This window comes from Epithele typhae, assembly GCF_022376455.1.
Source record: "Epithele typhae strain CBS 203.58 chromosome Unknown BXZ73scaffold_9, whole genome shotgun sequence".
In the NCBI taxonomy this organism is placed as follows: Eukaryota; Fungi; Basidiomycota; class Agaricomycetes; order Polyporales; family Epitheliaceae; genus Epithele; species Epithele typhae.
Window position 1 is genome coordinate 405,766 of NW_025954200.1, and position 24,267 is coordinate 430,032.

General features: G+C 58.9%; 10 protein-coding genes across 10 annotated transcripts; 6 read left to right on the plus strand and 4 right to left on the minus strand.

Moving 5' to 3' along the window:
- Nucleotides 1-614: 614 nt before the first annotated feature.
- BXZ73DRAFT_42867 (TPT-domain-containing protein) lies at nt 615-2,599 on the plus strand (the record flags this gene model as incomplete). Its single annotated transcript, XM_048019041.1, has 7 exons — nt 615-796; nt 852-1,040; nt 1,250-1,338; nt 1,395-1,833; nt 1,891-2,030; nt 2,098-2,321; nt 2,384-2,599. 7 exons carry the CDS (start codon nt 615-617, stop codon nt 2,597-2,599), a joined length of 1,479 nt encoding a protein of 492 aa, XP_047880472.1.
- Nucleotides 2,600-3,237: 638 nt separating this feature from the next.
- BXZ73DRAFT_98894 (SOH1-domain-containing protein) lies at nt 3,238-3,809 on the minus strand (the record flags this gene model as incomplete). Its single annotated transcript, XM_048027829.1, has 3 exons — nt 3,238-3,364; nt 3,430-3,549; nt 3,601-3,809. The coding sequence occupies 3 exons, from the start codon at nt 3,807-3,809 to the stop codon at nt 3,238-3,240; spliced, it is 456 nt and encodes a 151-aa protein (XP_047880473.1).
- Nucleotides 3,810-3,987: 178 nt separating this feature from the next.
- BXZ73DRAFT_88702 (ubiquitin carboxyl-terminal hydrolase) lies at nt 3,988-5,223 on the plus strand (the record flags this gene model as incomplete). Its single annotated transcript, XM_048025049.1, has 5 exons — nt 3,988-4,049; nt 4,108-4,656; nt 4,717-4,759; nt 4,836-4,985; nt 5,050-5,223. The coding sequence occupies 5 exons, from the start codon at nt 3,988-3,990 to the stop codon at nt 5,221-5,223; spliced, it is 978 nt and encodes a 325-aa protein (XP_047880474.1).
- A 569-nt stretch (nt 5,224-5,792) lies between these two features.
- On the minus strand, nt 5,793-7,429 carry BXZ73DRAFT_88703 (Aldo/keto reductase; the record flags this gene model as incomplete). Its single annotated transcript, XM_048025050.1, has 8 exons — nt 5,793-5,949; nt 6,181-6,233; nt 6,487-6,615; nt 6,712-6,778; nt 6,843-6,966; nt 7,050-7,130; nt 7,191-7,282; nt 7,350-7,429. 8 exons carry the CDS (start codon nt 7,427-7,429, stop codon nt 5,793-5,795), a joined length of 783 nt encoding a protein of 260 aa, XP_047880475.1.
- A 421-nt stretch (nt 7,430-7,850) lies between these two features.
- On the minus strand, nt 7,851-9,896 carry BXZ73DRAFT_88704 (acyl-CoA dehydrogenase NM domain-like protein; the record flags this gene model as incomplete). The annotated part of the gene is made up of 7 exons (XM_048025051.1): nt 7,851-8,407; nt 8,466-8,520; nt 8,571-9,081; nt 9,134-9,280; nt 9,332-9,451; nt 9,508-9,706; nt 9,767-9,896. The coding sequence occupies 7 exons, from the start codon at nt 9,894-9,896 to the stop codon at nt 7,851-7,853; spliced, it is 1,719 nt and encodes a 572-aa protein (XP_047880476.1).
- A 1,527-nt stretch (nt 9,897-11,423) lies between these two features.
- Nucleotides 11,424-12,774, minus strand: BXZ73DRAFT_75560 (uncharacterized protein; the record flags this gene model as incomplete). The annotated part of the gene is made up of 6 exons (XM_048022230.1): nt 11,424-11,524; nt 11,568-11,939; nt 12,001-12,143; nt 12,187-12,285; nt 12,344-12,465; nt 12,529-12,774. The coding sequence occupies 6 exons, from the start codon at nt 12,772-12,774 to the stop codon at nt 11,424-11,426; spliced, it is 1,083 nt and encodes a 360-aa protein (XP_047880477.1).
- A 394-nt stretch (nt 12,775-13,168) lies between these two features.
- BXZ73DRAFT_42598 (P-loop containing nucleoside triphosphate hydrolase protein) lies at nt 13,169-14,408 on the plus strand (the record flags this gene model as incomplete). The annotated part of the gene is made up of 6 exons (XM_048018987.1): nt 13,169-13,333; nt 13,413-13,424; nt 13,493-13,603; nt 13,644-13,838; nt 13,895-13,991; nt 14,188-14,408. 6 exons carry the CDS (start codon nt 13,169-13,171, stop codon nt 14,406-14,408), a joined length of 801 nt encoding a protein of 266 aa, XP_047880478.1.
- Nucleotides 14,409-14,751: 343 nt separating this feature from the next.
- Nucleotides 14,752-16,933, plus strand: BXZ73DRAFT_88705 (Flavocytochrome c; the record flags this gene model as incomplete). The annotated part of the gene is made up of 6 exons (XM_048025052.1): nt 14,752-14,852; nt 15,044-15,164; nt 15,214-15,900; nt 15,952-16,509; nt 16,566-16,820; nt 16,883-16,933. The coding sequence occupies 6 exons, from the start codon at nt 14,752-14,754 to the stop codon at nt 16,931-16,933; spliced, it is 1,773 nt and encodes a 590-aa protein (XP_047880479.1).
- A 1,789-nt stretch (nt 16,934-18,722) lies between these two features.
- On the plus strand, nt 18,723-20,123 carry BXZ73DRAFT_75562 (uncharacterized protein; the record flags this gene model as incomplete). The annotated part of the gene is made up of 3 exons (XM_048022231.1): nt 18,723-18,767; nt 18,837-19,671; nt 19,735-20,123. 3 exons carry the CDS (start codon nt 18,723-18,725, stop codon nt 20,121-20,123), a joined length of 1,269 nt encoding a protein of 422 aa, XP_047880480.1.
- An 855-nt stretch (nt 20,124-20,978) lies between these two features.
- Nucleotides 20,979-23,114, plus strand: BXZ73DRAFT_75563 (family S53 protease-like protein; the record flags this gene model as incomplete). The annotated part of the gene is made up of 7 exons (XM_048022232.1): nt 20,979-21,239; nt 21,356-21,618; nt 21,710-22,043; nt 22,102-22,298; nt 22,353-22,490; nt 22,551-22,995; nt 23,058-23,114. The coding sequence occupies 7 exons, from the start codon at nt 20,979-20,981 to the stop codon at nt 23,112-23,114; spliced, it is 1,695 nt and encodes a 564-aa protein (XP_047880481.1).
- Nucleotides 23,115-24,267: the final 1,153 nt, after the last annotated feature.

Consider the following 24,267-nt stretch of genomic DNA (forward strand, 5'->3'; position numbering starts at 1 on the left):
CACGGCGACCTTTATAGACGGGAAGCGCACGCCCGAGAACCGAGCCCGAGCGTCAAGGGCTTTTGTCAATCAAGATCATTTGAGAATGACCGAGACGCCGTTGAGGAGATGGATCGTTGCGGAGTCGTCTCCGCGCCCAGCGCCTGGGGCTCCGTCCATGCCGCCGAAGCCGCTGCCGAAGCGTATACAGCCGGCATATGCGCCAGTCCTCGGGGGTCGTTGGCAGCTCAGGGCGACAAACCATTGGCGCCGTCGTGGGCGCATTCGGGGCACCGAAGCAGCCAGCCCGACCGTCGTGCTCAGCAAACTAGTAGGCAGCGCACAGGAAGGCTAGGAAAGAACAAGGCGGGTGAGTAAGGAGGGGAACAGCAGGAGTAAGCGGGAGACAGACTCTGTGCGCGCCGTTACCAATCGCCAGTGGGCAGAGCTGGACGTCAATTTGAAAACCACGCGAGCGGGCGGGATGAGAGCGCGGCCTGTGCGCACGCGGGGTCCAGCGCCAAACGGTGCGTGGAGGCGCCCGATCTCGATGCGCTGGCGGGGCGGTGGCTTTGCGTTCGGCGTGCCTCGGCGGTGCTGCTCACACACACCGACTCCCATGCTTCCGAGGTCCAATGCTCAGCCCTGCGCATGAACACTCGCAGCCCCCGCGTCGCGGACAGTATCAGCACGTGGCCGGCTCTGACCCCTCCATTGACGCATACGACCCCGCGTCCATACACATCGCCTCGCTTGCCGAGAAGCGGCGACTATGGTGGGCAAACGCCATCATCAACTGCCTCTTCATCGCAGCTTGGTAGGCCTGCCCGTGCTGACCGAACGTCTTGCAAATCTGCTCACTCATACTCCAGGTTCTTCTTCGCCATCCTCCTGTCTCTGTACAACAAATGGATGTTCTCTCCGGACCGCTTCGGCTTTCCGTCTCCTTTTCTTGTCACAACCGCCCACATGTGGGTTCAGTTTTCGCTCGCCGCCCTCCTGCGGTATGCCCTGCCTCGTCACTTCAGGCCAGACAGGAATCCTTCGCGCCAGGACTACATGTATGTACACAGCCGCTTATAGTTCCTAGGGGTCCTGCAGCTCCTAGTCACACTGGCTACGGGCTGCAGCACCACCGCAGTTCATTTTCCTTGTCTCGCCGTACCGACTCAGGCCGTTGTACGTGTAATACAGCAGAATTTTCACGAGCAACGTTGCCGGAGACTCGTTACGCTGTTTCTTCCGTCGCACGAGCTCACGGTTTTTTCAGACGCAAAGTCATGCCCACCGGTATGACGACAGGTCTAGACATCGGACTCTCTAATGTATCCCTCCGGACTATCACGCTTTCGTTCTACAGTGAAGTTTAATCCTAACAATGACTCGCACGGTTCGCGCTGACAAAATTTCCGCAGCTATGTGCAAGTCATCCTCGCTAGTCTTCGTGCTCCTATTCGCCTTCCTATTACGTCTCGAGCGGTTCTCATGGCTCTTAATCGGGGTTATCTTTTTCATCTGCTCCGGCGTACTTCTCATGGTCGCCACAGAGACCCACTTCGAGTTGGTTGGCTTCCTCCTGGTGACAACGGCGAGCGCCCTAGGAGGTCTGCGCTGGGGTCTCACCCAGCTTCTCATGCGTAACCGCGACCTTGGACTCAGCAACCCGGCGGCAACACTCTTCTGGCTAGCACCAATCATGGGCACAACACTGCTTATCGCATTCGTTTTGGTCGATGGATGGCATAAGGTTTTCGACACCCATTTCTTCGCCACACCAGCCGATACCATGAAGACCGCCTTCTTCGTGTTTAGCCCAGGAGCGATTGCGTTCTGCATGGTCCTTAGTGAATTCTAGTGCGCATCTCTCCGTCAGTTGACACCCCCGAATTTTGCTGACGATACCCTTTACAGCATCATCCAGCGCGCCGGCATGGTACCCCTCTCCATTGCAGGCATCGCCAAGGAAGTCACCACCATCATGTGCTCCGCTTGGATCTTTGGCGACGAACTCACGCCGCTTAACATGACGGGTGTCGGCATTACCGTCTGTGGTCAGTCTTCGACTCATTATATCATCTCCGACCCGGTCGGCGTTTTGACGACCCACGACTTGCGCAGGCATTGGGCTGTACACCTGGCACAAGTACAAGAAATCCATGGAGAAAAATGTCGCGCTAGATCCTCACGGGAATCCACTGCCGGATGAAGATGATATCTCCGCCAACGGCGATTTGGCGTTGGAGGGCGGTGAGCTGGGCGAGCGACAGCGCCTCACGGCCGACGTCGACGACGAGCCCGATGAGAACGACGACGAGCGCGAGGACAGCGCGCCACGGCACCAGGTACCGTGCCATAATAATTGGTCGTACTATCCCGGTCTGCTGATGCAACCAATCCCCCCCAGGGCAACGGGCGGATCGTGGAGGAGGAGCTTTTATTTAGCGTAGTCGACGATGAGGATGACGGCGACAGGGAGGGGGAGCAGCCTAGATCGAAGCCCGCACACGCGGCCAACGGCTCACCGGGCGCGGGCGCTCTCCCGCCGCCCTATCCAGGAGACGACGGCGTGGAGCTGCACCAAGTGTGGGGCGAGGGGGCGGCACGGAACGGCGGCGGGTGACCGGCCGGACGCTTCTGAGGGATGGGGGCAGTACAAGACGGCACGTCTTTCGTGTACCCGATGATCCACGGGGTAGATCGCTAGCTACACGGCTGGGCTAGCGATGAGGCTGCTGGGCTAAACGGGGTGGCATTTTCACTCGCATTGCCTGCGCATGAACTGAGCAAGAGCGTATCCCCGCCGGGTGCGCTCCGGGCGCTCGGGGACCCGGGTGGTTTGCCGTATGCGGATACCGCGCCAGATCGTGGGGCGAGCCCCGGGCTGGCTGGCTAGGTCATATCTCCCGTCCGAAGGAGGATCGCCGACTGAATGCCATCGTCCCTGCTGCATGCTCGCCGCGCGACGGGGGATGCCTCCGTGAGGACCGGACTCCCGTCTTTGGATGTGATCGTCAGCGCAGTAACGAAGGGTGTACACTGTGCTTGTGTGTCAGGACCGTTCGGAAGGATGTATCAGACAGTTTTTCCAAATAGGAAGTGTCTCCCTTGGTCAGCACTCCGCTATACGGCATTCGCGCCGCTGGGGCGAGGCGCAGCTATTCTATTGAGGAACCACGATAGTGCGCTCAGTAACACATCGATGAAAACCTTGGACGTGACTGGGGACGGAGTCGCGAGTCACATAATCCGAAAACTTCTTCAACTGCCGTTGACGACGGCGCCGTTCTGGCTGTTGGCAGGAGCGGGCGGTCCGGCGCCGGAGGTCCCGCTAGGACCGTCCAGCTGCGACGGTGGGTCCGCAGTCTGTATGCGGTTTGGATCTCGCCTGTGCACACGCGGACAATGTCAGTGATAAACCCGATGTCGGTGGAATTATTGCCCGAGACTTACCACGTTCTCCAGTGGTCGAACTGCTTTTGGTGGAGAATTTCCCGCCAGTTGTCCTTTCCGATCGCAGAACGAAACTCGGGATGCTGCAGAAGCTCTAGGTGATGCAGGGCATGTGGATACCTGTCACGTATGTCAGAATATTACCACGAGACGAGCGTCGTGGTGGCGCACAAGATAAACCGCGCGTAGTCCTTCTCTTTCCAATACAGAAGGTAGGTCAGGAAGTTGATGAACGCGGGCTGACTCAAGAGGCCTTGCTGGGCGAGCGAGTTGAGGTAGAAGGGGTTCGCGAGCGACTGCACAAACTCGAGCTCGAGCTCGAAGCGGCGGCGGTTGGCTGTGCGCGCCTCGTTCGCTGCGGGCTCTGGCTGGGACTCCATGGACGGACCAAGAATGCCGCGGGCATTAGCCGCCCGCGCCGATGTTTGTTTGGCTCCGAAGGCGTTGCCAAACAAGGACCCCGGACGGGCGTGGAGAAGGTCACATGACGCACGCGACGCGTCACCGCGCAGGGCCGGGGCACGTTTCCTGCTTTCTTACGCGCAACCACCAGAAAAGATGTCCGGCGACGACGACTCAAGCGGCTGGCAACTAACCGAGTCTGACCCCGGCGTGTTCTCGTACGCCCGACCTTCCCGTTCGTCGGATCTTCCGTATTCACTCTCTGCCATCCAACAGGGAGCTGCTCAACACACTCGGGGTTCCCCTTGTGGTCGACGACCTATACTCGCTTGACGCCACAGTGCTCTCCGAGTATCAGCCCATCCGCGCCCTCATCTTTCTTTTCAAATGGGTCGCCGGCTCCTCGGGCGAGCCCGCCAGTGGCGGTCAGTACGACACGGACTTCCCCGGGTTCTTCGCCCATCAGGTCGTCAACAACGCCTGCGCCACGCTCGCCGTGATGAACGCGATCGCGAACGTCCCTGGTGTGCAGATGGGACCCCAGTTGTCGGAGCTGTTTAGCTTCACCGCCGGCATGGACCCCCAGACGAGCGGCCTCGCGATCACAAGTTCGGATTGGCTTCGGGAAGCCCACAATGCATTGTCGCCTCCTTCCGCGATTTCCTTGGAAGGGCTTGGGCTCCCGAAAACGACAGAAGACGCCTATCATTTCGTCGTCTACATCCCCTATGCGGGCTCCGTATACGAGCTCGACGGGCTCAAGCAGCTCCCCGTGCGCCACGGAGCATACTCCGACGCCGGTGAAGGTTGGCTTGCTAAAGCGAGGTTTGCCCAGTCATTTGTATTTGCGGGCAAGCTCGTCCTAACCGAAGTTCGGCGTAACAGAGAGGTCATCGAAGCCAGGATAGCGACCTACCCACCCGGCGCAGTGAGTACCGCCACGCGCTATCCGCTATGTGCGTGCTTCTGACAGATCGATGATTCTCCGATCGGACAAACCACAGCTCGAATTCAGTCTCTTGGCGGTGCACGACGACCCGCTCCCACACCTGCAGGAGCAGCTCGCGCAGCTGCAAGTCGCCGGCAGGCAAGCCGAAGCTTCCGACCTCATGGTCAAATTGGCGAACGAGAACGCGAAACGCGAGAATTGGGCGGTAAGTCTCGCCTCCGATCATGGCGTCTCGAAGATGTCTGCTGATTCGCATTATGGAATGGCAGTTCGAGAACGGCCTCCGGCGTCACAACTATCTAGGTTTCATCCACGCCCTCCTGCTCGCCATGGCAAAAGCAGGGACGTTGAACGCCGCCAAAGAGGGCGCTCAAAAGGCTCTTCAAGAGCGAATAGAGCGGCGGAAGAAGGGCGAAGGCGACGGGGAATCTATGGACAACTAGTCAAAACCCCAACCGTCCGTACATGGCTTTCCGTTGTACCGTCCAGATTGCCACCCCACGTTATCAAAGTGAACTCAGGCGGATGAAAAGTATGCGTAGCGTTGGTGCCGCGTTCACTACCGTCGTGTACATACTACTTAGTCAATCATCCCCCGGCGTCCAAGGCCCTCTCGCGCCTCGCTCACTTCAATCTCGGGTCGCACGATCCCCGTGTGATCCCGCAGCTCCCCGCACCGCACTGCTTCGCGTGTGAGACCCGACGTCGTAGATGGCACTGCGTTTGAGGAATCTGCGGTGCGCAGGCAGGCATTGACGAACCCCAAAGTCGGTTGATTCGCGCGCGCGTCCCTCCCGCTCCATCACTGCGAACCCCCAGCGCGGTTCGAATTGGACATGCGGGTTCTAGTGTCCACTCCTGCGCGGGAGCGTCGTTGAATTTGGTCAGACGAGCGTGACCTCTAGGCCCGCCGCGAGCGGTACAAACGCGCTGTCTAGCCCGGCCAGGAACCCCCGGACCACCCCTTCACATCGCCGTGCAACCCGTCCGGGTCCCGACTATCACGGTCCATTTACTCCGCGTCGATCGGATTCCACGTCACCGCGCCTGCGGCGCCCTGGTCGAGAGCGTCGAGCGCAGCCATGTCGGCTTCGTCGAGCGCGAAGTCGAACAGCTGCGCGTTGGACCGAATGCGGGCAGGCGTCGCGGACTTCGGCAGTGGCACGAAGCTGACGTGGGTCAAGCGTGTGGGCGAGCGTCGTCGTCGTCGTCGTTGTCAAAGTGCATAAAAATAAAAGACGTCTGTCAGTGCACTGGCACCCGGACGCGCGTCGGCGGCATCGAGCGACGGACCCTGCTTCCTGCCACGGACCGGCACCTCCATCACCAGCCGAAGGGGCGGGAGCCGAGCGCATCCTCGACGATTACACGGCAACAGGAGGGGCGGCGGCGAGACGTACCCGTGCTGCAGGGACCAGCGGAGGAGTACTTGCGCCGGGTCTATCCGGACACGCTCTGCAGGGTGCGTGCCCTCAAATTCTCCCGCCGCTATGATACGCGCGCTGTGCTGCGGGGGTAGCGAGCGCGTCGGGCATATGGTTACATTGCCGGCGGTCAGCATGTGTGGCTTCCAATGTTTCTCGGACGCGAGCTCCGGCCCCAGCGGCCACGTCGAACATTGCGGCCCGACGGCAGAAGCACAATGGCTCTGGGGAGGGATCGCGCCCAGCAGCCGGGCGAGTGAGGACCAAATGTGCGCAACGCACCTTTTGTGCCAACTGTGCGAACACGGGGTCATCAAGCTGACCACGAATTAAAGGGGAGTATGCCTGGACGATGACGCCGTGCTCTCGGCAGTAGTCAACGATGGGTCGCTGTTGGCAGCGGGGGTGCAACTGCAAGTAGGCGCGGCAGGGTCAGCCTTCCGCCGGCATCTTGGACAGCATCTGGGGAGTTCGGGTCTCAATGGGGATCTCCGCGCGCTTACTTACCTCAATCTGGTTGACCGAGGGCATAGGGAGGCCCGCCGTCCTGATTTCCGTCAGGTGTTTGATGCCGCTGGAAAGTATGGGCGAGCGGGATGACCGCCGCATCTCGTCCGCATTGTCGAACTGCTACTCACAAGTTGGACACCCCCACCGATCGGATTTTCCCCGCGCGTTGCGCGTCGAGGAGGGCACGGTATGTTTGGAGGCGGAGATCGGTGCCTTTGAAAGGGTCATGAATGAGGTAAAGATCAATGTATTCTGTCAGAGAGAAATCGTCAACATTGGGCACCGTCGGGCTTCGGCCCGCCCGATATGATGACAGATGACGGGGGCGGCCGAACCTAGCTCCAGGCGCGCTAGGGAGAGTTCGACCGTGCGCGAGGTGCTGTCGTACCCGTGCGTCTTGCTGATACACTTGGTCGCTGCAGGGCCGAGTATCGTCAGGAGCCGCGAGACCCACGAAATAGAAAAACGTAACGCACTGATGAAGACATCGTCGCGTTTAAGCCCGCTTTCCCGAAATGCCGAACCAACGGCCGCTTCATTACGATACGCTTGCGCGGTATCCACATGTCTATCCAGTAATGGTGCCAGACCGCGCTCAGAATGTACATCCCGCGAGAGTGAAGCAGATATTGCACCTGTAACCAGCACGAAAGGCTTCAAGGACCGACTCGTGCGTCGTATAGTTTTGATACACCCCCAACGCCAAACATGGCATTTCGTGGCCTGCAGATGCCGACTTGGCAGCAAGGTGAAAAAAATCTTCAATGACTAGAAGGGGAACTGGAGGCACAGACCCGTGGAAAGCCGTATTTTTGAGCTAAGAGCCAGGTCGCGCTGCGTATCCTTGAGTGGCATGGTGCAGAGACCGAGGATATCTGCTGATGGGAGTCGTAGACAACGAACGTAAATTGGCGCCGATCCGGATCGATTCTAGTTGCACTGCATGGCGTGAGAGTCGGACTGATCATGCATCCATGTCGGCCTTTGACGCTTCTCGACTCTACTTATTCGTTTGTGGAAGTGCAGTAATGCAGAGGAGATGAGAAAACAGCCTACTTCATTCTGAACGCATATACACGAGAGAAAACATGATCCTGACCCCTGTCTAACATAACAGCACCGTAACTCCGAACGACTCAAAGGCGTGCCCCGATCAGAACCTTCAATGCGTCCCCCAGGCTCAAGTCCCCTGTCTCAAAGAGATCCATCTGCGCGTTCCCCTCATGCACCACGAGCCCATCAACAAACGCTGCCCACCTCTCGTCGCTCACGATTGGGGCCCCGACGTACTCGCCGACATCCATTTCTACCACAAGCGCACCCAGCATCGGCTCCGCTGCGTCGTGCGCACGGCTAGCGCGCGAGCGCTGTTCCTCGCGCGACACACCCCCAGACTCCGAGTACCACGCCGCGTCGCGTTCGAGGCACCGGGCGACGAAGAGGTCGACCAGCGGCGCGGGAACGGCGTGCTCGCGCGCGGCGTCGTAAGCCATCCGGTGCCCGATCGCCTCCACCGTCGGCTGACAGTACGGGAGGATGGCGGAGGCAGCAGATGCGGGGCCGCCGTCCAGAGCGCTGACGAATTTGGCGCGTAGGGAGTCGAAGAGGCTGGCTTCGTGGAGCGCGAGGAGAGACGTCGGGTCCTGGGGAGGTGGGAGGTTGCAGCGGCCCAACAATAGGTCGCTGATCAGGCCTGCCAAGGAAGATAGAGTAAGGAGAGGGAGGAAAGTACGAGGTGTTCAAACACGCACGGATTGAAAGCCCGAGGACGTCGCCTTCCGCGATGGCGGCACCTCGCAATGTGGTCTAAAAGGAGCTGGATTAAATCAGACCGAGCAACCGAAGACCTCACTTACGTGCCACGCGACCATCCTGTTGTGCGCGAAGAGGCCCTGGGCGCCGCACCTCTCTGAGACTGCGAGCACGCTTTCTTGTGAGAGCTGCACTGCGACCGCTTTGAACACGGTCGCGATCCCACGCCCGACGCGGCGATCGCGAGCGTCGCGGAATTGCTCGATCGCCCATCGCTGGAACGCGCCCACAACATACGCATTCGCAGTAGTGGCGAGGACGACGGCTTTCTGTGTGCGGAAGGACAGGATTGGGACGCGTTTCGATGGAGGTCCGACCTGGCGCCTGAGAGAGTATAGAGTGCCGATAGTAGCAAGACCCTGGAGGACCGGGACGGCATAGCAGCCGACGGAAAGTGAGCCCACAGAGACGCGGCTGATGATTTCCATGAGGTTCTCGTGCACATTCTTGGGTTTGTCAAGGGTGCCTAGGAGTGCCGCGCTGGGAAGCCGGACGTTTTTGAAACTCGCGATAGAGTGAAATAAGGGTGAGGACCCGTCGCGGAATGGTAGCTGCCTGATAGCGACTTCGGAATATTGCGCGCGAGGACGATGAGAAGTAAACGCACTTTGCCTGGACGCCCGTGCACATGCTCTTGCCGTCGTTGATCGCCACAATGAACGGTCTGTGTCCACGGTCCTCGCCGTTGACGACGAGCTTGGCAATAATGACGGCAACGCTGGGGAGTCCAACCGGGACAGAGGGTGGCATGAATCTGGGTACATGTTAGCGGGTTTGTCAATGACAGGGCCAAGGGTTCACGTACTTGGCCGAAGATGCAGTCGGAGATGTCAGACAGAATTCGCCGGAAGGAAGAAGGGTTGCCGTCGTTTCGATGTTGGTGATATCCAAACCGTGCCCTACTTCCGTTAGCATGAACTGGCCCCTATGAAAGAGTCAGTATGCGAAACCGGGCAGTGAGGCCAGAACAATGCAACGTACTGTGTCCGGTATTGCAACAGTTCCTCAAGAAGCGGTTCGAGCTCCGGACGGTGTTTTGCGTATCGAGCAATCGTGCCTAACGTGAGATTGTATTGTATTGTGACAAGAGTCATGGCAGCGCCGTCTTGCAGCCCAATGGGATCGCAGTGCATGTGCCAGAACTTCGGCGTGAGGGAAAGCACGTCGTCGATCGTCAAAGCTTTATTGCAACAGGGATTGCATCAGACGAACCTGTTCGCATGAAAGGAGAAAAACTCACCATAAGACAAGCCAATTGCCCTTGCCCTTTCATGGGAGAGGAGGGCTCGGTCACTTTCACTCATATGAAATGTAGATTTCTTGAAGAATGCAGAGCTAAGGAGATGATGGGCATGCCTGGGAGTCGACATAGTGAGATGGGAGGCTAGAAAGACGTTCCGAGGATGACAAGTGTCTCGAGGTCACTCAGTGAAGACGTGCCGGACAGATGAAACGGTGAGCACGAGAGATAGCCTGCGGGTTTCCGAATCTTGTTTTATACGTGAGACGAAGTGCCGCCGGCTCAGGTGTCATGCAAATTCCCGCGGTGCATTCCCTGGACCGAGAATTGTTATCAACGTTCAGACGTGCACGGAGGCCATTCGTAATAGGAATAGAACCTTTGAACATTTGTGCACCTGCAAGCGCAACAGCAGCCTTGCGTCACATCGGCTCCGTGTATGATAGATGTCTTCAATTACTCGGAACGCTAGAGGACATGTCTACGCCGATATGAGTGATAAGCGGCGGGCCCGAATCATGAGTGAATGACATACCTTCTTCGTTAAATCATGTTACCACACCATCGTGTCAGCAGATTCACTCCTGCCTCAATGTCATGGGTCTGGAACTTCAAAGGTACCGAGCAAGAAGGCTACGATGGCTGTGAGTTACCAAAGTCGAGTGCCGAGATGGATATACGATACGCACCCCCTCGAGCCTATGTTTGGCCAGTTGACTTAGCTTGACATTTTTTCAAACGGCACTGGTACCGGGCAGGGTGCAGGCGACCCTGTGACCTTCGCGGAAACGAGGGGGCGCTGTCGCACGGGCAGCACTGTCGCAATGGATGAATGTTTGCCACCGGTTCTTTCGAGTGCGCATGAGGATCTTGAGCGACATCGACGACTATCAACTTCCGGTCAAACCGGCCCTTGATAGCGTGGCCGAGGGCCTCAGCTATTCGTGGAATTTGTTCTGGAGATTTCTGAGCGGCGTTGAATGGTGTGGCTTGGCTCGAGCCTCGGGGATCGGGCTGTTCGAATTCGAAAGAGCTCGACGGGACAAATAGAGAGAAACGGAGCCCCGCCTTTCGCTATAACGATCCATTGAGCGTTTGGCCCGTAGGTTTCAAGGCTGTGAGTATGATGTGTCAGCATCGAACGCTAGAAGCATTTAGGTGACCGTTAGCAACAAGGAAGTCATTACGCAGGCGCTAAGATTCTTCAGGCTGAGGGTGGTCAGTGACGGCGCAAGCCTGTAGAAATATTTCACTAGCATATGGGGAAAAGCCCCATGGGTACAGTTATGGTCTGATTGTGGGGCCCAGAGCTTTTCTCATGGTATCGAGGGACGTCGACTGTCAGAATACGCTCAAAAATGGCCCTAAACATCAAAGGGTAAGTAGGGCTAGCGCGTGAAAGAGAACTGAACTGACAAAGGTTGCTTGGAGAATTGGTGTTAGTCGAGGTCAAAGCAACGTGATACCTTGACTTCCATTGTCAGGAGAAGAGTGTTTTGTAGCAATCGAGTGCATCCACATTGCGACGAGCATCAAACGAGGGCATCGAAGGAGTTTCCGATAACTGCGAAGCATATCCAGAGCACAGGACACATGTAAGCAAAAGATGAAAGCACTGATACTCGATACTTGTCACTGCTGCGTATTCAACAAGACCCTAAACCTTGTCCGAGAACTCGACTACTCCTGGCGTGCCACGCTTCTTCTTGTGAGCCAAAGGGTCGACCATCTTGATAGGCCCCGTTGGTGCTGAATCCTCTGGATATGAGCAGCTTATCACGCGGCACATGATGAAACGTACTGGCGTTCCTCGCACCAGAGGAGGTAGCGGGTTTGACATTAGTCTTCGAAGAGAAGACTGGGGCTTTGACGGTGGGCTTGACAGGAGATGTTGACGGAGGGTCTTCCGGCCAGACGGGATCCGAAGAAGGGGACGGACCGCGGTAACCAATGGTCTTATCCAGATGGTCCGAGTTCGGGTACTGGATCAAGTCCGGTTCACTCGATGGAATAGAGTCATCGCCCATCGTTGACTGAGACATTTCCTTGAGTGCACGTTTCGGCTTGCGAGGGCTAGAGTACCCTTTCAGCTTCTTGGGTGTCGGGGATGGAGACGAGTCTCCATCTGAGTCTACAGGCCGCCGAACTGCTAGCTTCTTCCCCGACCTTACCACTGCCGCGCAGCATCATGATAAGACGGAGAGGCAGCGCACGAACCATAAATGAGCACCCACCGGATCTAGGCGCCTCGCTGGAGTCCGCATGAGCGCCACCGAAGCCACCCGATTGTGGGTAGAGCGCGCACCCATGCGGCTCAGCCCGCAGCGCAATCTGTGACAGGAAAAAGGATGGTTCAGACGCTGTGCCTGCAGCTGCCCTGCATCTATCTTTCAGGGTCGCACAAATGTCGCACCACTAACCGTTCGAAATACTCGAGCAGCTTGAGCAGCAGCGGCTTCTCCGTCCAGTTCGACGATACGGATACGGGCGTGAACACTCCTTGTAGATCCGATAACCAACTGAATTGCATGTCTTAGAAGATTGTTGCAATGTCAGGGCTCGGCACTCACAAAGTACTCGTTCTCCCGCCCACTAGGCGCCCATCCTTCGATGTCTATGTTGCCTTTGAGGAACGCCTCTGTCAGAAGGAGAATGTACGCTTGCAGCGGTTGAACGGCAAGACTGGTGGGATTGTCTCCCTGTTTGACGCGTCGATAAGCGCTCAATAGGGTGAAATCGCGAAGTCGAACGCGTCCACTCACTGTGAGACCCTTAGTGTCCCGTTCAAACCAGTGCCCATGCCACCAGTGGCCCGCAAGATCGTGATCCAATTCGCTCTCCAAAAGGCCAAGGAAGACCTTCCAGCACTGACCATCGCAGAGGGAAATAACCACGAACTCGTACTCGAGACCTTTACGGGTCAACTTGAAGACTCGGATGAGCTCATTGAGCGGTTTGAAGTACGAGATTATAGGTCCAATTGACTGTGGGTCGCGCACGTTAGGCATTTTGCCCAGGGTATGTGGAGGACGAGTCGAGGAGCGTGTGGGAAACACACAGGGCGATGTGGGCGAGGCTAACTGGCATTGTGACCAACGAGGGAGGAAGGCGAACTCAAGGACAGCTGCCACAGCACCGGCTGCAGGCGGGCGCGACGCTTGAGCGGAGCGGCCGTTGCCGAGGTTCGGTCTTATCTAATCTCAATGGGCGGACATCGGCTCCCGTTTCCGGTGACTCGCCAAGCCGACTATCGCGCACCCAAGTACTTCGACCTCGACCGCATCGACCAACGGCTCCAGCGATACCCTCTATACCTTGTACGAGCTCTGTTCTAGCATCATCCTTGGCGTTGGCTCACGGACAACTCAGATAATCCTGCTCGATAGAGGAGCAGACCGCGAAATGAAGACACGCGTGATCTTCGTTGGGATCGGGTGCGTGAAGAGCCTCTCACAGCCTGCGGATGCACTCAACCCGGTTTTCAGAGGGGCGACGTGCTCCGGGAAGACGACCCTGGCCAAGCATCTCAAACGGATCTTGCCAAACAGTGTCATCTTGCACCAGGATGTCAGTATTCTCATAAGGACCCTTTCAGTCGCTTGCTGGTCGATGCATATCTGGATCTCGCTGACCACGATCCTTGTAGGACTTTGCGCCAGTCAGTCGTTGACGGTCCATGTGTGCATTGCACGCGCCTCTCACACGACCCTCGATATCCGCATATAGCCACAAGAACTTGTTCCTGTGCATCCCGTGTACGGCGTACAGGACTGGGATAAGGCAGAAGGTGCAATACAATGGGACAGGATGGTTAAAGCCCTAGATGCGGTAAGGAGCGTACACCACGATCACATGGGTCACTCCTCATGCTTCTCAGGTCAAAAGCAGTGGAGAGATACCTCCCGAGCACGTTTCTCACGACCACCTGAATGAGCAGAAGGACGTTCCAATAGACGATGCTCTCTTCCAGAGATGGAAGGCTACATTCGAGAAGATAGAAGAAGAGCACCAAGAACGCGGAGAAGTCCTCAAGTGGGTTATGGTAGACGGTTTCCTACTCTATTGGCACCCAGTAAGCCCCAGCCGGTGTCTGCTACCAGGTCTGCAGGACTCAGAAGATTGAGACAGGAAGTCGTGAACATGCTCGACCACCGCGTCTTCCTCCGTGTTCCGGAAAAGGCTCTCAAGCAGCGGAGACACGAGCGTCACGGGTACCACACAGCAGGTAAAGGCCCTTGTGTCCGCATTCGCCGCCTGTCGCGTCCTAACCTTCCTCTCTTCCGCCTCCTCCCCCGCCCCACCCACGCTCTATATCCGCGCGCCCGCCCTTTCGCCGCCGGGCTCCGCCGTGACCCGCACTCCGCGATGCTGCTGCCGCACGCGCCCGCACCGTTGCGACCCCGGAGTGCAATCCGATCCAGAGGGCAGCCTCTGGCGCGATCCGCCGCACTACTGGGAGCAGATCGTATGGCCGGCCTACGTGGACGCGCACGCGCGGATGCTGGAGGGCGGCGATGTCGAACACGGGGCGCCGAATGGAACCGTGCCGGGGCTGGTGCTGCTCGAGGGGCTGGTGGACAGCATGAGCGAGATGGTCGACCGGGTGTGCGCGTTGCTCGAGACAGGGGCGCGCGGGGCCTAGGCTAGCATCGAATATTGAGCATAGTGGATCGGGCGCGTAGAGAGACATGTCTTAATTCTCTGCTTAGACATGGACGGTGGATCGCGCGCGGACGGCATTTTTCCGTGTGCGCATCGCCGGCGGGCCCGACAACGCAGATGCAAGTCCGCCGTCCGCCGTCGCGCGAGGCGCGTCCCTGTAGCTGGTGCCCCGCAGGCGAAAGGTGCCCCGCCCACCGGAATTCACATGTTCCGTTCCCGTCGCGCATGTGACCGAATCGGCCATAGAAGAGTCGCGCCCGCCGCCCCGCATTCGTTCGACTCTCGCTCTCTCCCCACCTCACCCCCTCGCCCACATCTTCGCTATGGCCCAAGTTATCGTCGTCGGTGGCGGTCTTGCCGGCCTCTCGGCTGCGCACACACTCCTTGAGCGCGGAGCCAACGTCCTCCTGCTCGACAAACAGCCGTGAGTACATCATCTTGGTCCTCCCCCCATCGAAGACGCATTGTGGACTCGCTACACTGGTCATGCGCGCCTTCCTCTTGATTGTACGCGTGTTGCGGAGACGTGGCAGACGGCGTTGGGACGCGTCCAACTCCTACTTTTCCAATCATGACTTCGTTCTTTACCGTCCATATATTCACACATCCCTCCAGTTTCATGGGAGGCAACTCCACCAAGGCGACGTCCGGTATCAATGGTGCTGGCACGCAGACCCAGCAGGAGCTCGGCATTCCCGACAACGCGAGAGTCTTCTTCGAGGACACGAAGAAATCGGTATGTCAGGAGGATTCTCATCACAATGACGTCGTTCATGCTTCCCCAGGCTCGTGACCTCGCACGCGACGATCTCATCCGCGTCCTCACCGGCCGCTCAGGAGATGCCGTCAATTGGCTACAGGACAAGTTCGCCCTCGACCTCTCCAAGGTTGCCCGGCTTGGTGGCCACTCCCAGCCCCGTACGCACCGCGGCAACGCCCAGTTCCCCGGTATGGTCATCACCTACGCCCAGATGGAGCGCCTCGAGGATCTCGCGGAGAGCATCCCCGACCGCGTAAAGATCAAGAAGAAGGCGCGCGTCACGAAGCTTGTGAAAGACGAGGCTGGCGCGGTCGTTGGCTGTGAGTACACCTCCGGTGGCAAGACCGAGACCGCATACGGCCCCGTTATCCTTGCGACTGGTGGCTACGCTGCCGACTTCACCGAGAACTCCCTCTTGAAGAAGCATCGCCCCGAATACTACAACCTGTCCACTACCAACGGCGAGCACTGCACCGGTGACGGTCAGAAGATGGCCATGGCCGCTGGGGCCAGCGCCATCGACCTCGAGAAGGTCCAGGTACACCCGACTGGTCTCATTGACCCTAACGAGCCCAGCGCGAAGGTGAAATTCCTGGCCGCCGAGGCTCTCCGTGGTGTTGGTGGCCTCCTTCTCGACAACACCGGTGCGCGTTTCGTCGACGAGCTCCAGCACCGTGACTATGTCACTGGCAAGATGTGGGAGAACGGCAAGGTGGGCATGATTGGCTCCTTTTTGCGCATATGCCCTCATCTGGTTTTCTAGTTCCCAATCCGTCTCGTTCTCAACGGCCCCGCCTCAAAGGAGATCGAGTGGCATTGCAAGCACTACGTTGGCCGTGGGCTCATGAAGCGCTACGAGAGCGGTGAGGCGCTCGCGAAGGACATGGGCATCTCACCAGCTACGCTCAAGAAGACGTTCGACGACTACAACGCCGTCACGAAGTCGAAGAAGGACCCCTTCGGCAAAAAGTTTTTCGCCCCTGGCGAGTGGAAGATGGACGACATCTTCAACGTCGCCCAGATGGAACCCGTCCTACACTACACTATGGGTGGTCTCGAGATCGACGCCGAGTCGCGTGTCGTCGACAAGACTGGAAAGCCTATCCCTGGTCTTTTTGCCGCGGGTGAGGTCGCGGGTGGTGTGCACGGCGCCAATCGTCTCGGTGGTAGCTCACTGCTTGGTTGTGTCGTGTTCGGTCGTGTCAGTGGCGACTCGGCGGCGTCCTACCTCCTTCAGCGTGTCGGCCCTCTGGCTGAGAAGGCTGCTGGCCGTCTTGGTGCCGTTGCTAGTCATATTGGGGCTGAGAGCAGCTCAAGCAAGGTATGTAACCGATTTGAATCAGTTGTGACTGTCTCTGATCTTGTCCGATAACATAGCCTACCACCGCGTCCACCTCGGAGGAAAAGAAGACAAGCTCTTCGTCGTTGTCATCATCATCATCATCTGGAGGCGCGTGGACGGCCGACGAGGTCGCGAAGCACAACAAGAAGGATGACTGCTGGGTGATCATCGACGGCAAGGTCCTCGACGTCACCAGCTTCCTCCCCGACCACCCTGGAGGCGAGAAAGCCATCATCTTGTACGCTGGCCGCGACGCGACGGAGGAGTTCAACATGCTCCACGACCCCAAGGTGCGCACGTTCCCCGGCCATTGCTGGCCAGGTTTCAGACTGACATAGTGGTACACGCACAGGTCATTCCCCGGTATGCGCCGGAATCGGTGATCGGCTCAGTGAAGAAGTAGAGCAAGGTCTATCGCCGCCCATTTCGGGCTTGGATGTTGGATTATGTTCGCGGCGGTTGTATATCAGCCTACCATCACTTGGCATTCTGTACTCATAATCCATGCATTTTTCTGTTGTTGTTCACCACGCCATGTAGGCGCGCGCCGAGTCACTGCACATTTTCCGCGATGGCACGGAGATGATGCAACCACATGCTGGGCACGGATCTTGGTGTCTGGCGTGTTGTCTGCTTTCCACGAGCATGGCGAGCGTATTGTAGAGCTTGCCCTCGCCGACGCGGTAATCGCGAGGACAGCACTGCAGGCGCCCGGTCCATTGCTGGTCCAGGTCATAATTACAGCTGTTTTCATAACGATAGGCCCCCGGTGATGGGAATCAGCCACATAAGCGAATTGAGTCGGAGTTCCAACAAAATACGTCACCCATCATTATTACTCGAAGAACGCTTGTTCCAGACTCTAGCGCCGGCTCGGCAGCGCGACGGCACCATCGGGTCGTGCCCGCGAAGCGGGCGGAGTCCCAACTTTTTAACGGCCTACTCGAGGACGATTAGCCGAAGGGCCTAGTATCGTTATGAAAACAGCTGTACCGATAATCAAATTTAGAAGACGCAAGCCTGAGCGCTTGAACCTGCAGCATCATCACTTGTGGTGGGCCGAGGCCGTACATATTGATTATCACTGCAGGTGTCTGGATCATACATAGATGTCTGTGGGTGGGGTGTGTGGTCGCTTCAATTGTGGATTCAAGTCCGTCCCTTGTGCTCGATTTGTACATTCGAAGTAGGCGCCTCTTTGATAGAAGGGCTGCCTAGGGGAGATTATAGGCGCCTAACCTTGAAATATCGCTCGTGCTGGGGGATTAGGCACTCTCAGACTCTATATGAGTGGGCGTGCGAAGTTTTGAACATTGTGAGTCTATGTATGTATAAGTAGCATTGGGATCCTTTCCCACTACCACTAAGCGCTTTAGCTCGGTCACCAGCAGTGATGCGCTGCCACTGGGCCGCCAGGATGTATTCATCTATGAGCATTTGATAAGGATAATGGAGGTCTAGAGGTGTGGTCACGGAAAATACTGTCTACCCGGCCGTAAACTTCCATTCCACCCTGTTTGCGTGCATTTGGCCTCGCTGCAGTGACCAGTACTGGCATGATCGTACTGCATTGCGCCTATGCGGCGCGTATACCGCCAGCTAGACCATCTTGTCCACCATCGTCCCACAGGCCTTTCAATGGCATTCCCACAAGCACGAGTGCAGGCGGTTGGCGGGGACACCATAAAGACGTTCCAGTACGGCTCCGGCGGGCGCATCTCCTTTTCCCCGTCGGCGCCCAGTACTGACGCTTGGGTCCGACCGTGACGTCCCTTTGACAACTTGACATACTGCTTGCAGTCGGCCAGTCGACGAAAGCACTGCGCTTGATCCCGCCACTCCCTGAACTCGCCTCTCGCTCTTCACCTTCCCCTCTGCGGCGGCACCCGCGTCGGCCTCTCCTTTGTCTTTGACCACTGCCGAGGTCGTGCACCCGCGCCTTTGGCTTGACGACGCAAACACGATATAAGCTGCGAGCTCGCGTGGGGTGTGATACGACACGACAGCCTGCTCCCGACGCCCACGCCCACTTTGTGTGAGCGTCTGCCCACCTCTCCTGACCTGCAACGACGCTGACGGCGAAGCCCACGAAGCCAGGTGCGCGCGATCGACGAACCTTCGTGGAGATCAAGCTAACCGATCTCGTGCGCAGTGCTGACCTCGTGTCCCTCGCCCCGTGTGGAGGACATCGCATGGTCCGATTGGATCTGTCCCCGAGCTACGAGACTCCCCACAGGGTACGCACGCCAACCGCGCCTCGCCCGTCACTCGTCTTGGCTGCTCACCTCCATGTCCCATCTCTGCAGATGGGCAAACTCTCCCACAGGAACATCACCACCTTACCCCCCGAGCTCCTCGACCACATCCTCGAGTTCCTCGAGCCGACCACATTATACCCATACCTCACCATCTGCCACACCCTGAGGCCGCACTTCATACGCTTCCTCTACCGCTACCCCACCGTCTCCTCCCCGAGCGGCATGTGGGCCTTCGCCCGCGGTCTCTCCGCCAACGCCTCCTCCGTCCGCTCCCTCCGCCTCAAGGGCAATGCCCGTTACTCGTCCACCGCACCCACCACCTGGATCCTCGCCGTGCCACTGACGCTCGGCCCGTTCATCCCCAGTCTCCCTGCGCTCGCGCTCGAGAACGTCGACGGCACCCCGCTCACCCCGTCCTTCCTCCGGGACCTCAGCGGCGCGTGGCCGGACCTCGCGCGCCTCAGCGTGCGCAACACCCGCTTCCTCGACGGCGCCGACGCCTGCGCGCTCGTCCACGCCTTCCCGCGCCTCGTGGGGCTCGAGCTCGCGCACGTCCGGTGGCCCCATGCCCCGCCCGCGTTGGGGCGCTGGGTCGGCGGCGCGCATCCGCCGCCGCCGCCAGAGCAGCGGGAACCGGCGCGGGGACTCGCGACGCGCGTGCTGCCGCTCCGGAGGCTCGCGGTCGAGGGCCTGATGGACGAGGAGTTCGCGGACGTGCTGCGGTGGGCGGACCGGTTCGGGAGCGTGCGCGAGGCCCGCTTCTGGCGGCTGTCCTGGACGCAGGCGGGCGTCGCGGCCGAGTTCCTCAAGCGGCTCGCCGCGCGGGGCCAGTCGCTCGACTGTCTCGAGCTCTGCCCGGACGCGTCGGATCCAATTGTGTACTGTGAGTCCGGACCGGCAGCACGAGTGGGGGGCGTGGACACTGACCACGGACCGTGACGGGCAGATCGAATAAAAGCGTTGTACCCCGCGCTCGCGGCGCAGAGGCGGCTGAGGCGGCTGGAGCTGCAGATGAGCGTCGACGAGAAGATCATGCGGTGGGTGCCGCTGGTGCTCGAGTCGGCGCGGCGGCTGCCGCTCACGCACGTCGCGCTCGAGTTCACGTTCGACCTCTGGTCCGCGAAGCAGCTCTCGGAGCCGTGGCGCGAGGTCGCGCAGTGGGTGAACACGTCGTGGACGGAGACGCTCCGGCAGGTGACGCTCACGCACCATCCGGTCGGGAACCTGGTCGGGCTGGAGGACGAGCGAGTGGTGAGGACTTTGGAAGTGTGGTTCGACAGTGTGCGGAGGGATGGGAAACTGGACATTCAGATCGGGGAGCGGTATGCGGATTAGCAGTGGCTCTGGAAGGAATTCTGCGGATCCTGGATACCTGTATCATCAAACTACATTATGTTTAATTACTTGCTTTGCCTGCCTCGCTGACTTTGCGCTACGGTGAAATACTTGAGGTTGAAGACGCCTACGCTGATGCGACCCACTGCTCAGCGCTCAGTATTCTATTCCTCTGTCTCGCCAAGCGACTGATGTCGATGAGGCATCTGCGCTCGTCCTTGAAGCTGATGCCAACTGCCTTGGGTTGTCCAATCGTACCGCCCGCGGGGCGATTCGCACGGAAAGTCTCCAAGAAGCCCAAGTCAGGCCTCGGAGTGGCTGCTGCGCAAATGAGGACACGAGAGGGGCTGAAAGGGCAAGACGGCGTCGGAGCCAGTTCAGGCGGACGAGGTCGTCGAGGAAGCGGCGACACAGCTGGGCCGAGATGGCCTCGCGGCTCCGCGGGGACGGGTCAGAGCAACAGCTCGGCCATGGCGATGACGGCGGCCTCCTCCTCAGACTTTGCCAGATCGTCCCGCCAATCGTAGCCCTCCGTCCGCGCCCCAGGCTCGCCCAAGCAACCACGATCCTCGACTGTCTACATCAGATCCTCCCTCCGGGAAAGCCGCCTCCACGCCGTGGCACGCCGCGCCGTATCAGAATCTGCGAGCTATAAATGAATATTCTCGTGCACCTTCCACCGGGGTCTGTCGGACGTACGTCGTCGACCACCGCCGCTTTCTGCCTTTCACTTCTTTCACTCCTTCCCCCTCCTCCTCCTTTTCCGCGTCGCCGTCGCCCTCCGCGCCGCCTCGCTTTCCTTCCTTTCGTTCTCTTTCCACTCTCCTTTGCTTCCCTCCCCTCGGCTAGCTCGAGATGGTTGCAGCCGGCCTGCTTGTTCTGTCCCTCGTAGCGTTTGCGCAGGGCGCGCCCACCCCGGACGTGATGCGCGTGCACGAACGCCGTGCCGCGCCGCCCAACGGCTTCGTCAAGACCACCCCCGGCGCGGACGCGGATAGCGCGGTCGTCAGCCTGCGCATCGCGCTCAAGAGCGACCCCGCGCCCCTCCACAAGGCCCTGCTCGACGTCAGCACGCCCGGGAGCGCGAACTACAGGAAGTTCCTCACCAAGGCCGAGGTGCGTCAGATTCTCGTTTCTATCTCCTGCGCAGGCGAGCAAATGCCCACACGCCCCCTTCCCTCCTTCTCTCTCCCTGGTTCCACCAATCTTGCCGTGTTGCTGCGGCCCTCCAGACCGATGCTCTTGTCGCGCCGAGCGCGGACGGGCTCGCGGCGATCGACGCGTGGCTGTCGTCCGCCAACGTCACTTCCACCCCTGCGGCCACGAACCAATGGCTGAACATTGACGTGCCCGTCGCGAGTGCCAACGCCCTTCTCGATGCCGACTTCCAGACGTACACGAACGCAGAGACCGGGAAGACTGCCATCCGCACCCTCGCGTACTCCCTTCCGAAGAGCGTTCAGCCGTTCGTCGACTTCGTCTTCCCCGCGACCTCGTGAGTGCTTACTCTGCCTTTCGTTGCCGTGGTGCATGTGTATATGCGCGCATACCATTAACCGGGAAGACCGTGCTGACCGCCTACCTAGCTTCCCAGTACAGTCGGCTAAGGGCGTCGCCGCAGTGCACCATGCTCGTGCTCCCTTGAACCCGGCGCACCCCGTGCGCGCGGCCGTGGCAGCAAGCTGCGCGGACACGGTCACCCCGACGTGTCTCCAGGCTCTGTACAACATCCCGACAGATCCTGCGACCTCTGCCAAGAACACGCTCGCGGTCAGCAGCTTCGTGCAGTCGAACGCGAGCACGACAGATCTGTCCGACTTCCTCACCAGCTTCCGCCCGGACCTATCGAGCCAGCCCTCGTTCGAAGTCACGTCGGTCGATAATGGAGTCAACGATGAGACGGACCCGAGTGTAGAAGGAGTAAGTGTACCATCATCACGACGAGGAGTGTGTACCTGACGTTCGAGGGATTTCACAGAGCCTTGACATCCAGTACACCGTCGGCATCGCCACCAACGTGCCCACGACGTTCTTTGTCGTCGGCGAGAACAACGACGGCGATGTTGGCGGCTTCCTCGACCTCGTCAACACATTCCTTGCCGCGAAGACCCCTCCCACCACGTTCACGACGAGTTTCGGCTTCCCTGAGGAGCTTATCTCCGCTGATCTCGCGCAGTGCGTGCTCCATAAACCCACCCATTACATACCGTACTGACCTTGCTAATTCAGGAACCTCTGCAACGCCTACGCTCAGCTCGGTGCTCGCGGTGTCTCGGCCTTCTTCTCATCAGGCGATAGCGGCGTCGACGACGGCCAAGGCGGTACATGCACAACGTTCCGCCCTACCTTCCCCGCGAGCTGCCCCTTGTATGCGGGCTTTTTTCTCTCTTGCCGCTCTGTTGCTCATACACCTTCATTCACCCACAGCGTGACCGTCGTCGGCTCCACGACCGGTATCTCGCCCGAGACTGCAGCCGACTTCTCCTCGGGCGGCTTCTCGAACGTCTTCGATCAGCCCTCCTACCAGGCCGACGCCGTCGGGAACTACCTCTCTCTCCTCGGCAACACCAACGCCGGTCTCTTCAACACCACCGGGCGCGGCTACCCCGACGTCTCCGCGCAGGGTGTTAGCTACCAGGTCAACATTGGCGGCACCGTGTCGCCCGTGAGCGGCACGAGCGCGAGCACCCCGCTCTTCGCGAGCATCGTGTCCCTGCTCAACGACCGGCTCATCGCCGGCGGAAAGTCGCCGCTCGGGTTCATGAACCCCTTCCTTTACGCTGGCGGCCAGGTCGCGCTCAACGACGTTGTGTCGGGGAGCAACCCCGGCTGCGGCACGGACGGCTTCCCGGCGAAGTCCGGGTGGGATCCTGTATGTATTTGCGTCTCTCGCCTGTCTGCGTTCGTGGCGCTGACCCAGATTGTGCGGCGTAGGTTACTGGGCTAGGCACTCCGGACTTCAAGAAGTTCTCCACCCTCCTTGGTATCTGATCGCGCGGGCATATTGAACTTGAATTATGGGCTTACGGACGCTCCCCTCGTGTCGTGTCGCTGTTATCGTTACAGCTGTTCTGGATACCTGCTTTCGCTCGCCTCTCGCTGTTTGCTTAATGGACCTGTATACCAATGCAACTTTCGAAAACTCAGGTGGCATGCCAGTGAGCCTCGAGTGCAGGGGCCTGCGGCTGGTGCGTGGGAAAGATATGGTCCACGGATTCTCCCAAAGGTTGCGGTCAGGAGAATAGGTCTCAGATCTGGCAGTTTGGCGGTCGCTTTATGCATAGTACACAGGATGCATCTTGAGGTTTTGCTGTGAGATATCATGCCGATACTCCGGACGTGGCTGACCGACAGCGCCGCAGGACACTTGGCAATGCTTCTTGTGTGATTTCAGTGCATTGGCATTGGGCAAGAGTGACGTGTGCGTGTGCGTCGTTTCCACGTGGCATTACCTATATCGAGGCTTGGAATATGGTCCGACTTCGGACACTCAATGTGGCGGTCCGAGCCTCAATTCTCGACTATCCGCGCCGCAACACGCCGGAATCTCCTCTGTCGACGGGGGTCCGCTCTTTTGCTGGTTCGCTCCCGAGTTTTCGTCCCGCGCTTCGTCCTGACGTATTTCTTTGACAGGCCGCCGCCGGTCGCCTCCGCGCCGTGCAGGACGGTTCATAAGGTCGTTCTTCGCGAGAGCCATTCCCTCAGTCCACGAACCTTCAGGCCATTCCATACTTCCTCCAATCTCCACACCAATGTTGAGCAGGATACATAACGGTTGCGTGAGATCTGCCACACATGTTTCCCTCCTATACCTTGTCTCCTCGATACCACCTCTGGTCCCTTCCCCTTCCCCGCCCCCTGGATGTCGATGGACTACTCATCACTCACATACCCTTCGACTGGCAGGCCATTCACCTACTCCTCACGGACTGCGCCTGATTCTTTCAGTCCCTCCTTCGACGCTTCCTCACACATTCCACGAGCAGGGCCGGTGGCGAATGCAGGGCTTACAACAATAGACGACCTCCCAGTGAGCATTCAGTAGTGCATCTTTACCGATAGTAACGTCTGAGGGTCTTCGCCGTTCGTGCAGTACACCGTGGATGTTGTTATCGGCGGAGTAGGTGGGTCGTCTATTCGGCTC